This window comes from Ursus arctos, unplaced genomic scaffold (assembly GCF_023065955.2).
Source record: "Ursus arctos isolate Adak ecotype North America unplaced genomic scaffold, UrsArc2.0 scaffold_4, whole genome shotgun sequence".
Classification (NCBI taxonomy): Eukaryota; Metazoa; Chordata; class Mammalia; order Carnivora; family Ursidae; genus Ursus; species Ursus arctos.
Window position 1 is genome coordinate 52,332,195 of NW_026623056.1, and position 12,981 is coordinate 52,345,175.

The following is a 12,981-nucleotide window of genomic DNA, read 5'->3' on the forward strand; positions in this document are numbered from 1 at the left end:
TCATCTGTCAGAACAAAACTTAATTTAAATGCCAGTTCCTCAGGAAGACCTTATTCCCCAGACTTAGAGAATACATGCTCTCAGAGCACTTTGCTCTTCTCTTTAGTGGGACTTATCACATAGTAAGTATATATTTGTCAAATTATTATTTTTTAATTATCTGCCTCCCCACCAGAGTGTAAGGGTCATAAAGGTTCACTCAGCAATGCATATATGTTGAATAAATTAAAGGTTTGTGAAGAGCATGTTTCACTTTTCCATTTTAGCCTAAAAACAATGATATATAACCTACTGATAATGAGAAACATCTTTGACTGTGGTCCTCTCAGTCCAACAAAATTGCAATGTGTTATCTACAGATAACTTTTGGAAAGTGACTTTCAAGTTGCTTCAAAGAGATTTTCCAAAGATACCCAAGTGAGATGATGGAAAATGCCTTCCTCAATTTGCAACAGTAAAACTATTATCTTATTAAGGCTGGCACACATTATAACAGCTGAAGTCTGGTTCTGGAAGACTCCAGTTACTATAAACCCCCCCTTTTTTTTACCCAACACTAGGATATGATATTAAAAGCATAACTGATACATGCACAGATTGAGCTATTTTATACCATTACCCTTGCTTAAAGTATTTGCATTTTTAAAGATGTGATATTCTAATGTCAGAATTTCAGCACAGTGAGATAAGGCCTTCTTGGTGTCTCAAAATTGTGATGTGGGGATAGTCACTCATACTTGTAAAGCTGATAACAATACTTTTTTGTTGTTGTTGTTGTTAGGGCTAGGTAAATGTATTTTAATATTCAGTGGCTCACTGCCATCCTGTATAAAGGACTATTTTTGTTGTTTTTTAAAGTTTTTACTTGAATTCTAGTTAGTTAACATACAGTGTTATATCAGTTTCAGGTGTACAATGTACTGATTCAATTCCATACATCACCTCGTGCTCACGATGAAAAGTGCACTTCTTAACCAATATCCCCTATTTGACCCATCCCTCTATTTCCCTCCCCTCTGATAATCACCAGTTTGTTCTCTATAGTTAAGAGTCTGTTTCTTGGTTTGTCTCACTCTCTCTCTTTTTTTTCCCTTTGCTCATTTATTTTTTGTTTCTTAAATTCTACATGTGAGTGAAATCATATGGCATTTGTCTTTCTCTGACTCACTTATTTTGCTTAGCAAAATGTCTAGCTCTATCCATGTCATTGCAAATGGCACAATTTCATTCTTCTTTATGGCTGAATCATATTCCATTGTATGTACACCACATCTTCTTTATCCATTTATCATACATGAACACCTGGGCTGCTTCCATAGTTTGGCTATTGTAAATAATGCTGCTATAAACATGGGCATGTGTGTATCCCTTTGAATCAGTGTTTTGTATCCTTTGGATAAATACCTAGTAGTGCAATTGCTGGGTCATAGGGTAGTTCTATTTTTAACTTTTTAAGGAACCTCCATACTGTTTTCCAGAGCGGCTGCACCAGTTTGCATTCCCACCAATAGGGCAAGAGGGTTCTTTTTTCTCCACATCCTCACCAATACTTGTTGGGTTTTGTGTTGTTGATTTTAGCCATTCTGACAGGTGTGAGGTGATATCTCATCGTAGTTTGATTTGCATTTCCCTGATGGTAAGTGATGATGAGCATCTTTTCATGTATCTGTTGGCCATCTGGATGTCTTTGGAGAAATGGCTATTCATGTCTTCTGCCCATTTTAATTGGATTATTTGTTTTAGGGGTGTTAGAGTCTTATAAGTTCTTTATCTATTTTGGATCCTAAGCCTTTATTGTATATATCATTTACAAATATCTTCTCCCATTCCTTAGGTAGTCTTTTAGATTTGTAGACTGTTTCCTTCACTGTGCAGAAGCTTTTTATTTTATGTAGTCCCAACAGTTTATTTTTGCTTTTGTTTCCCTTGCCTCAGGAGACTATCTAGAAAAAAGTTGCATGGCTGATGTGAAAGAGGTTACTGTCTATGTTCTCTTCTAGAATTTTTATGGTTTCAGGTATCACACTTAGGTCTTTAATTCATTTTGAGTTTATTTTTGTGTATGGTGTAAGAAAGTGGTCCAGTTTCCTTCTTTTGTATGTTGCTCTCCAGTTTTCTCAACATCATTTGTTGAAGAGACTTTTTCCCACTAGATATTCTTTCTTGTTTGTTGAAGATCAATTGACCATATAGTTGTGGGTTCATTTCTGGGTTTTCTATCCTGTTCAATTGATCTATGTGTCTATTTTTGTGCCAATACCATACTATCTTGATCACTACAGCTTTGTAATATAACTTGAGGTCCAGAATTGTGATGCCTCCAGCTTTGCTTTTCTTTTTTCGAGATTGCTTTGGCTGTTTGGGGTCTTTTGTGGTTTCATTCAAATTTTAGGGTTGTTTATTATAGTTCTGTGAAAAATACTGGTGGTTTTTGATAGGGATTACATTAAACATGAAGATTGCTTTGGGTCATATAGACATTTTGATAATATTTGTTCTTCCAACCCATGAGCATGGAATGTCTTTCCAGTTCTCTGTGTTGTCTTCAATGTCTTTCATCAGTGTTTTATAGTTTTCAGAGTACAGGTCTGTCACCTCTTTGGTTAGGTTTATTCCTAGGTATATTATGGTTTTTGGTGCAACTGTAAATGGGCGTGATTCCTTGATTTCTCCTTCTGCTGCTTCATTATTGGGGTATAGAAATGCAACAGATTTCCGTACATTGACTTTGTATCCTACAACTTTACTGATTTTGTTTATCAGTTCTAGATTTTTGGTGGAATTTTTCAGGTTTTCCATGTAGAGTATCACTGCAAATAGTCAACTGCAAATAGTGAGTTTTACTTCTTCCTTGCTGATTACGATGACTTTTATTTCTTTTTGTTGTCTGATTGCTGTGGCTAGATTTTCTAGCAATACGTTGAATAAAAGTCATAAGAGTGGACATCCTTGTCTTGTTCCCGCTGGTCGTATTTTATTAATTTTTGTGGCAATATTTTAGTTCAGGTAGGTCCTTTGTGTACTTTTCAAATAGAATTTAAATATATTTAGATATTTCTTACTATTTATATCTAAAACACAGTTAAGAATAATTGTTTCTTAATATTCTTCAACAAAGTGAAATTTACTGGGGAGGACTGCTTAATAATATTATCCTTCCAGAATGTATAGTTTCAATATACGGATACTGTATTTTATTTTGTGCCTAATTAACCTTCTGTCTTCAAAGCAAATCAGTTATAATGAATTCTCTCATTTTAAAGTGAGAAACAATTAATATTCTGTCCTTGGCTAAGTGGAAAAGTAGACTAAATGAACTCTCTTTTAATCCTAGAACGAAAGGCTGCTCAATGCAATATGTATGAAAGTATGTAAAGATAGGTATATATATTTTTAAGTGATATACTGTTTTTATCCTCCATACTTAAGAATGGTTGTTCTGAGTTATATTTTTTGACCCAAAGGCAGCCAAAAGCCCTGAGATATAATCTGCTAACACAGAGAGGAACAGAAGATGCTAATCTCTTTTATCCTGAAGATATATTTGACCAGATTTTGTTGATACTATGGGAAAGAAGGGGAAAAAAAAAAGAGGAAATAGGAATTCCTTTTTAAAAGCCATAAAGCAAATTCTATGATGTGTAGTTATTGCTAAATGAAGGGTAAAATTGCATGGTAAATACAAGATGATTGTATTTAGCTTTGCTTTATTTATCAGATGTATTTCTGAAGATAGCAAGGTGAACTTATGTGTAATAATTTAAATAAAAGTCACATTCATTTAAAAAGTTTTAAATAAAATATTAAAGCTTCATTCTACACATTTTATAGGTTTAGCAACTTTTTAAAAAATTTTGCAATTATTATAGATTCACAAAAATACATATAGTGAGATCCCATACACCATTTACTCAGCCTCCCCAGTGATAACTCTTTGCATAACTATGGTACAAAATCAAAACCAGATAATTTACATTAGTAAAATCCATGGCCTTGTGCGTGTGTGTGTGTGTAGCTCTCTGCAATTTATCACATATGTAGCTTCATGTAATTACCACAACAATCAAGATATGTTACTGTATAATCACCACAAGACTCTCTCCTGCCCTTCATGGCCATATCCCTCTCCCCCAATCCCCAGTTCTGGCCACCACTTATCTATTCTTCATATCTATGTCATTTCAAGAATGATATATAAATGAATCGCACAGGATGCATCCCTTTGAAATTATCTTTTTCACTCAGCATAGAGCCCTTCAAGTTCATCCAAGTTGTGTGTATCAATAATTTGTTCCTTTTTATTGCTGAGTAATGAAATCAACCTTGCTGGGACCTTATTCTTGAATTCTAGCCTCTAGAACTCTGACAAAATAAATTTCTGTTGTTTAAGCCACATAGTCTGTGGCATTTGTTACAGCATAAGAATAGTTTTATCTTTATAAATTTGTCTCATATATATGTGCTCATATACAACAATACTTTCTGCTATAAGACAATCATTTGTGAGTTCACATAATTTATGAATGCTTCTCAAAGGGAATTTTTAAAATCTTTTTATGATGCTTTTCCTGTATCATGTACTGCAATAAATCGTGTTATGAGGGAGTTAAAGAGAATATATACTTACGAAAACCATAGGGGTATTCGTGCTTAACTATGTTGCAGTAAAAATCTATACTGTTATTAAGGGAACATTTAACTGAAAGCAATTGGATTCTTTAAAAAGACCGTTCAACAACTTTTTACAAATGGTACAATAGCATTTGGATATATTTCTGGATTTTTTTCTTGCTATTTTTTTAAGAGTAGATCACAGTTAAGCATGTAGGCTGCAATGTTTTTACAACATAGATATGAATTATAATTAACATGAATTCTTATTATTTGCTTTATTTGATAGGGAAAAGGAATGGCAGGATAAATGGAGTAACTGAATTTCAATTCACTTTGCAACATTTTTTTTACCAACATTTTTTATATCCGATATTTGTTGGTAAGTAATATGGACTTGCTCATTAAGATGTATTTGTATAGGATTATATCTAAAGCAATGCATAAACATTGGATAGAAGCATTATATCTAATTAACCTTACTAATAAGTAATATAAAAAATATCTTCCTGGACCTTAGAAAATGGTAAGGACAACAACCAGAAGACCACCTCTTTAGTGTACAGAGTATACAACTGTACCTCAGTGAATAGAGGTCCACCAGGGATATTAGGCATCAAAAGGGAATTACGGGTTTGTTTAGAGAGAACAGCAGATGGAACTTACCATCTTGATCCGTGGTCACTGTAATAGCTGTGAATGGCTTGGGAGAAAAACTCAACTCAGAAACTCCATTCATGGCTTCTATTTCAAAGGTGTAATTCACGTGAGACACAAAGTCAAGTACTATCACAGAATTGTTGATCAGGCCAGAATGTCTTGGGATGAAGCGGAGTCCTCCACCACAGTCCTCACACTGGCTGGTGTCTAAGCCACATTTCTTACAGATTACACTGTATGTGAGATCTTTTCTCCCTCCTGTGTCACTTGGTGGGCTCCATTCCAAAATAAGGGCTGTTTCATTGATGTTAAAAGCCACGTTCCTAGGAGCTGAAGGTGGCCCTAGAGAAAAGCAATTAAAAAACAAATGTACATGTGTAGGACAATGAATTAGAAGAGTGCTAACTTGAAAACTTCATCAGTAAACATTTGTCTTGTACATTAGTTTGAGCTCTTCTGATGGGAGCCATAAAGAAATATGGTAAAAATATCTGATTAAGCTTAGTAAGAAAGGAGTCTTGAGGGGGAAGATGGTCTATATCTTAACTTTTGGTATATGAATATTTATATTTAGTATATGTGAATATTTAATATCAAAAGCCAAAAGTCTCCAAAAGATACGATAATTATACTTAGAAAATTTGCTTATTGGAATATATCATAAGCAAACATTGTTTTAAATTATGTGATGGTTTTAATTACATTTTAATAATTATATCACCATTTTCAAAATTTGAAAAATACTAACATACATATATAGAAACACAACATGTCTCTATTTTTCCATATGGATCACACTGCATAAAGTACTTAATATCCTTTAACTACTCCAGTCTTTTCTTAAAATTGTTGTCAATAGTCTTTTACACTTATATGAGTACTTCAAATCCTAATTTTGTATCATTCCTTGCATAAACCTTAACTGAAGGTTACTTCACACATAACATACGTGTGAAATGTGAAATAATACAGAATCCTTTCTGTAAAAGACTATGCTTTTGATAGATTCATTGCATAAATATAATAAAATAACATTCCTGTCATATTTTAGAAGAATTAGTTTTAAGAAATCTAAAACAATTCTTTAAATTTTTGCTATCAAGAAAATTCGCTTAGAAGGTGGGATAGTATTATCTGCAACATTCTTTCCATAGAGAGAAATTCCAGTTTGGGTAGAGGGTCCTTTTTGATCTCAAGATACAGTCATTCACTCATGAAATAAATATTTTTTAACTGACTACTATGCATGCCAGATAACCTGCTAGATCTTGGACTTACAGTGTGAATGTAACAAACAAATTCCTACTTTGTTATATACATCTAAGTTGAATGGCAGGCAAATAAACACATTAAACGGAAGAATAAAATTCAAATTATAGTAAGTACAATTGCAAAAATCAAAAGGAAAGGAGGTGAAATAAACATTATCAGGAGGACTGGGGTGTCTGGGTGGCTCAGTTGGTTGAGTGTCTGACTCTTGGTTTCAGCTCAGGTCATGATCTCAGGGTCATGGGATCAAGCCCCACATGGGGCTCCACGTTCAGTGTGGAGTCTTCTTGTTCCTCTCCCTCTGCTCCTCCCCCCACTCATGTGCTCTTTCTCTTTCTAAATAAATAAATAAATAAATAAATAAATAAATAAATAAATAAAATTTAAAACAACTCCCATTATCAGGAGGACCAATCTGAAAAACATTCTGAGAAAGCCTCATAGAGGTGGTGAGGAAGAGGATATCAGAGGAGTGAGGAGAGTATTAAGGGTAGAAGGTTCTTTAGTCAAGAAAGATCTTAAAATAGTCAAGGAACTGGCAGATAATCACTACAGCTAGAATGCGAAAGGAAAAAGTAAGAAGTGAGTTTTAAGGAAGAGGAAGGGGTTGGAAAGCGCGAGACTCCTAGGCTCATTGTAATGAGTCTGGATATTTTTCTACGCACAACAGGAACAGACTTAGAGAATTTATATATGGAGATAATGTGTTTTAAAAAGAATATTCTGGCTTTCTGGCTGCAGTGTAGGGAATAGTCTGAATAAGTGCAGGGAACTCATTAGTGAGATCTGTTATACAGTGTTACACAGCACAACATTACTCATAAATTTACATGACTATGTATTGGGTTTGAGATATCAAGAATTGTTATTTTATGTTTTCCTTTTTCTTTTTGTTGGATCCTGATAACCACAACGTGATGGGTAGGGGCCTCAGTCTCTGTATGTATATTACCTAAAGCCTGACCTAGAAATGGGATGGTTAACTTTTCTAACAGGTTTCTGCATACTTTGCTTTATGCCATTTCATGTTGCAGAGAGTTACAGAAGTGTCTTTCTTCAGAAAGGAAAATATGGAAGGCATTATAAGCTAGAGGACAGGGACATGTGTAGCTTTTTACCTCCACCTAGACTACGCCTGGGAGATAAAGATACATTATCATTATCATAATAAGGTCTTCCTACAGAATGACATATTCATATTGTTGCTCTTTTCTGTTTATAAGGGAAAACATGAATTATAATTCACTTATATTTTTATGAATAGGAAGAATGTTATCAATTATGTTATGGGTGTCTGCAAGTATATAACTGTCCGCCTGGAGATACTTAAAAAAAAAAAAAAAAGGCAGACACCCTTCTTACTCAAGGGCCCTCATACCAATTTGCATGACGATTAAATAGCTTTTTAATTGCTGTTAAATTATGCCAGCTAAACTGTGATTTCATGCAAATATTAAGCTGTAATGACATGCAGTGAATCATTTGCTAAGATTTAGAACTTGGAACAAAGAGAGACAATTAATTCTAATCCTCAGATTCAACTAAATTATGTGTCACTGCGCTTTTATGAATGTGGCCTGATTGCTTTGTTATCGTTTATAAATTATACAAAGATTATGTGACATTGGGAAAAAAAAAACTTGGCAGCAGTAACCCTTTTAAAGACATCTGTATTGAAAACTCTTAGGGATTTCCTTATGTTGATTTTTTTTTTCTTTAAAGGAAACAAGTAATTCACATAGAAGAAAAGCAATATCCACACTTCACCCTCCAGATTGACTTCATAAGAGAAGGGCAATTATTCTGATTTGTAACTAGATGTTTTTCAAGTCCATCATATAAAAACTTTACATTAAATATACAATTTTATTTCTACTAGGATACCTAGAAAATATATCTTTAATCTTCTTTTTATTGTTTGCTTCAATTTGGATTCCCCCTTTACACTTTTAAAGAATAAAGGAATAGTGCTCTAATAGCAAACTTATGAGAAGCCTGGGGGCAGTGCTGTCTTTTCTCTTCCCAGAAAAGCATCTGAGCCTGCAGTCCCCATCTTCCTCTGAGTAGCAGAGGCCAAGTAGGCTACAATTTTTATTTTGTTTTATTTCATTTTATGTAAAATGTTTTTAAACAGAACTGCATTTCCCAAAATATATCCTATGCAGTGTCTTTAGTGCTGTAAGCTATCACACAAAAAATGAGTTTAGTACTCCAATTAAGACTCCTCTGGCCAACTGACACTGAAACAAAAGTAACACAATTTGCTTCTCTTTGCTGAATCCAAAATTCCCGAACATTTGTTTATAGAACCTTATTTTCCAAGAAGCATCTATAGGAATACTAGCATTCTGCAGAACACTCTTACAGGCTGACACAGAAGGAGAGAAAACTTAAGGATCACATTTCAGTTACTACATTAATTGCTGTAGATTTATATTTCATGACTACAATCATAGAAATATGCTAACTCACAAATAAACCGGGGTCTTATTCATACTAACTAGAGACTGATTATTGACCTACTGTATAGCTAATTGTGCTTGCAGATGCATTTTCTAACCTTAAGAACAATGAAAATTTGATCCAAATAACTGAGGATATCAAGTCATGGAAGACTACTGTTTACTGAACTGTATTTTACCAGTTAGTCACTACTTGGCAAAAATTTAAATGTATTTGTTAATTTAATGACTATCATAAATATAGTAGCTTAGTTTCTTAATAAAAAGGAAATTTCTTCTTATTTATGAGTTTACAAATGAGAGAAAAATAGTTCTATGTTGATCTATGACAAAGAGAATATTTAAAAAAATATAATGAACCATCTACAGATATTTAGGTAAATGCTTTGCAATGAGTAAGTTGTAAATTTTACTGAAGAAAGATAAATACATAAGAATAAATGAAAAGTACATCTCTAGATTTTAATAATGTACTAAAAATATAGGTTGTCAGATTTGCATATAGGCATAATTTAAAACTCTAAAAGTCATCTCATTTTTTGAATTACCATTATTAATTTTAACTTTTATCTATGGCCATATTGTTAATCTAATGTCCTTCCCAAATGATCTTGCAAAAAAGTATTTAATAAGAGTAACTGTAAGCAGAATTTTGTATTTTCCTTCTCTAAGCCACTATGTGCTCTAAGTTTTGTTCCTAAAATGTTTGTATATTTGGAAATGGATGCTGAGTAATCCCAAAAGTGGGGCTTCAATCTCACCAGACAGAAGATAAATCAGTTTAGTCAGATAAAGAAATGAGGCCCAGGAAAGTATTTTAATTATGTCAAGGTAATGCACTATATTCATGGTCAGATGATACCTAGGTCTTCTTATGATTAGATTTTTTATTTAATTTAATTTATTTATTTGAGAAAGAGAAAGAGAGCACAGAGGGAGTGGGAGAGGGAGAAGCGGACTCCTTGGTGAGCAGGGAGTCCAATGTGGGGCTCAATCCCAGGACCCTGAGATCATGACCCGAGCAGAAGGCAGACACTTAACGACTGAGCCACCCAGGCGCCCCTAGAATTTTTTTTAACTCTACTAAGTGTATTCTTCCTATAGATAAAAAATGTCTGGTAAATAAATATTTGAAGTATTTTATAGTGTTTTGCTTGAGAGTATTGTCAAATACAAAATTTCAAAACATACAAATTAATGAGAAATTTATTGCCTTCCAATGACAGATTCTTTTTAATAATGTTATCTTAGAGCATTTAAAAATAATTTTATATACAGAAGAGCAACTGAAAATTAAATCTTCAACATAAATATTGCTCAAAATACAATAGCATGCACACTTCAAATCCTCTGCATTCCACATATTTTCATTTTCTTCAATATTTTTACACCTCTTTCAGTAACTAAAATTGATGCTAAAATTAAGACTTGCTATCCATTAATAGTACTGTGAATGATGACTTAGATAATTCTTTTTAGATTCTCCATTATTTCTGAAACTCACTGTTAAGGAAAACAAACAAAAATCTAATAGACCAGATAGCATTCACTTCTAGAATAAAACCTAAACCTCTCAACCTTGTCACCATGTGTCTTTATAACCAATTCTCTTGCTTCCTTTTGCTGCATCTCAGTGCCTTTGTGCATGCTGTTCCTTTATGTCCTTTTGCTCTGTGGAAGATTCCTACTCATCCTTCATGTTCCAATTTAGGTGTTACCCCTTTGTGACACTTCTCTACTGGTCCTCAGGCAGAAAGGAGCACTTTTATACCTTATAGGTATCATTTTAAAAAATTTAGCCAACATTTTTGAGCACTAATTTTATTCTAAGAAGTGTACTTAACATTTCACATGATTTATTTAATTCAGTTATCATGATAAACCCATAAGGTAGCTATTAATCACCATTTTATAGAAGATGTGACTAACACTTAACAAATGTACACATTGCACTGAAATATTTGTATCACTCTATATAAGCCTATCATGGTCCAGCTTGATCCAGAGGTAATATGTGCTTTAACTAAGGGAACAAATAGAATGCATGGTTTTGTGTAATCCTCCAAGAATTATTTTTCAAATAGTGCCAATTTTCACAAATATTGGAGAGCAGGTAGTTTGAGGTTATAATCTTTCCAAGAGCCTGGTGTTACTGGTTACAGATAGATTCATATGACTTGAAAATCACTTAAGAGGCAGAAGGGAATGTTTATATTACGGTAACTGAGATTAACTAATAAAGACCCACAGGAAAAAGGGTAGTCACCCATCTCTCTATCCATTGGGAAGGAATTTAAAACTTCTCAAAAAATAAACAAAAAACCCCACAAAAAACCCCAAAACTTCACAAAATATATTTCTGTGGACACTTAAAAACTTGAAAAGTAAACATTTGTGGCCCCAAATTTCTATGCTATAGAACATACATATAATTTTACCTTGGGAAATTCTAAGAAATGATTATAGGCTGCCCTAATCACTTCAGAAAAAAAAAATAAACCCATAAAATAACTACTTGTATGAATTACAGAAATGTATATAGCTGTACAGCTCAAGAGTTAAATGGCAAAACAACATATATGATAAAAGCACACTAAAATACAAATGAAATAATGAGAAGGCTGGCTTTGGGTCTTCTGAGTCAAATACCATCCAGTTACCTAATACCATGAAAAAAATATGCACACCTACATACAGCCCTTGCTGTGTCTAAATCAATTATTTTTAATTAAATGCTCATTAGAAATAGAAAAGAGAAATATGAAAAGACTAAGCACAGTCATAATTTGGGAGGAAAAACAAAACAATAAATGAATAGATTAAAGCAAATTAATAACCTTTCTCAAAATGCATAACACTGTGGGGATAATAATGAATGCTATCTTTCAAATTATGGATGCTTCTCGATAATTGGTTTGTTGTGTACAAGTAGATGATATTGAATGGGAAAATACTCTCTGAATTCCAACTGTAGAGCCCTGGTAGCAAGTGGTAACTCAATTCTCCAGCATCAGCAGTAATACCATTTAGTATCTCTTCCTATAGAGGAACTCTTCCCAGGTGATTTGATAAGAGAACCTCCTCTGCTGAAATAAAAATGATTGTATTTACAGTGAGGAAACTCCATGAAGCTCAAATGACATCCTACATCAGTGACCATTATTGGAGAAACTGGGATTCATTGCATACAGGTATTTATTCCATAATGTAAGGGTCATTTTAGTTTTAAAAATATACCATTGCAATAGCGGGAGTGAACATTTAAAGTTCTCTTCTACATAAGACAGCCTTCTAGAAGTAACACAATCCATCTTTGCAACTTCTCCCATTCTGCTATCTGCAAAACTGTGGTTCCTACATTGTGTTTACAATGAGCCACCTATCCAATCAGTTACACTTTGGTATTTCAGTTGTGAGATAGAAAAGAAAGGAACCAGAATGGGTTCTTCATGCAAAACATGCTTAGGAAAGAGAAGAAAAAGCCTTAAAGATATGAGAGAGAGAGAAAAAAAAAAAAAAAAAAAGAAGAGATAGCAAGCAGAGCAGAGGTACCTGGGTGTGAACATCCTGTACCCACCCAGAAATGGGGGACTGAGTAAGGAAGCTGAAATGTCCTGCTGCATCTCTACACACTGTTTATTCTATACTCAAAATAAGAATGAGAGAATCAAGACTTTTTTTAAGTTGCCAGTTATTCCAGCAGTAAAGAAGCCATTTTACAATATTAGCTGGAGCCAATGTAAATTCAACTTTTATACGTTCATGTCAATCCCGGTCACTGTATTTCAAATACAAATGTACAAACACATGATATTTGCTTAAGAATGAAGTTTGAGGGGCGCCTGGGTGGCCCAGTCAGTTAAGCATCTGCCTTTGGCTCAGGTCATGATTCCAGCATCCTAGGATCAAGCCTTGCCTTGGGCTCTCCACTCCATGGGGAGTCTGCTTCTCCCTCTGCCTCTCCCCCTGCTCATGCTCT

General features: G+C 33.8%; 1 protein-coding gene across 1 annotated transcript in view; it reads right to left on the minus strand.

Moving 5' to 3' along the window:
- Positions 1–12,981, minus strand: part of EPHA6 (EPH receptor A6) — an 815,563-nt gene that overhangs the window by 430,261 nt on the left and 372,321 nt on the right. The window contains exon 5 of the mRNA XM_026491624.4: positions 5,278–5,613. Coding sequence (XP_026347409.1) covers positions 5,278–5,613 — 336 coding nt within the window. The remainder of the gene's footprint in view (positions 1–5,277; positions 5,614–12,981) is intronic.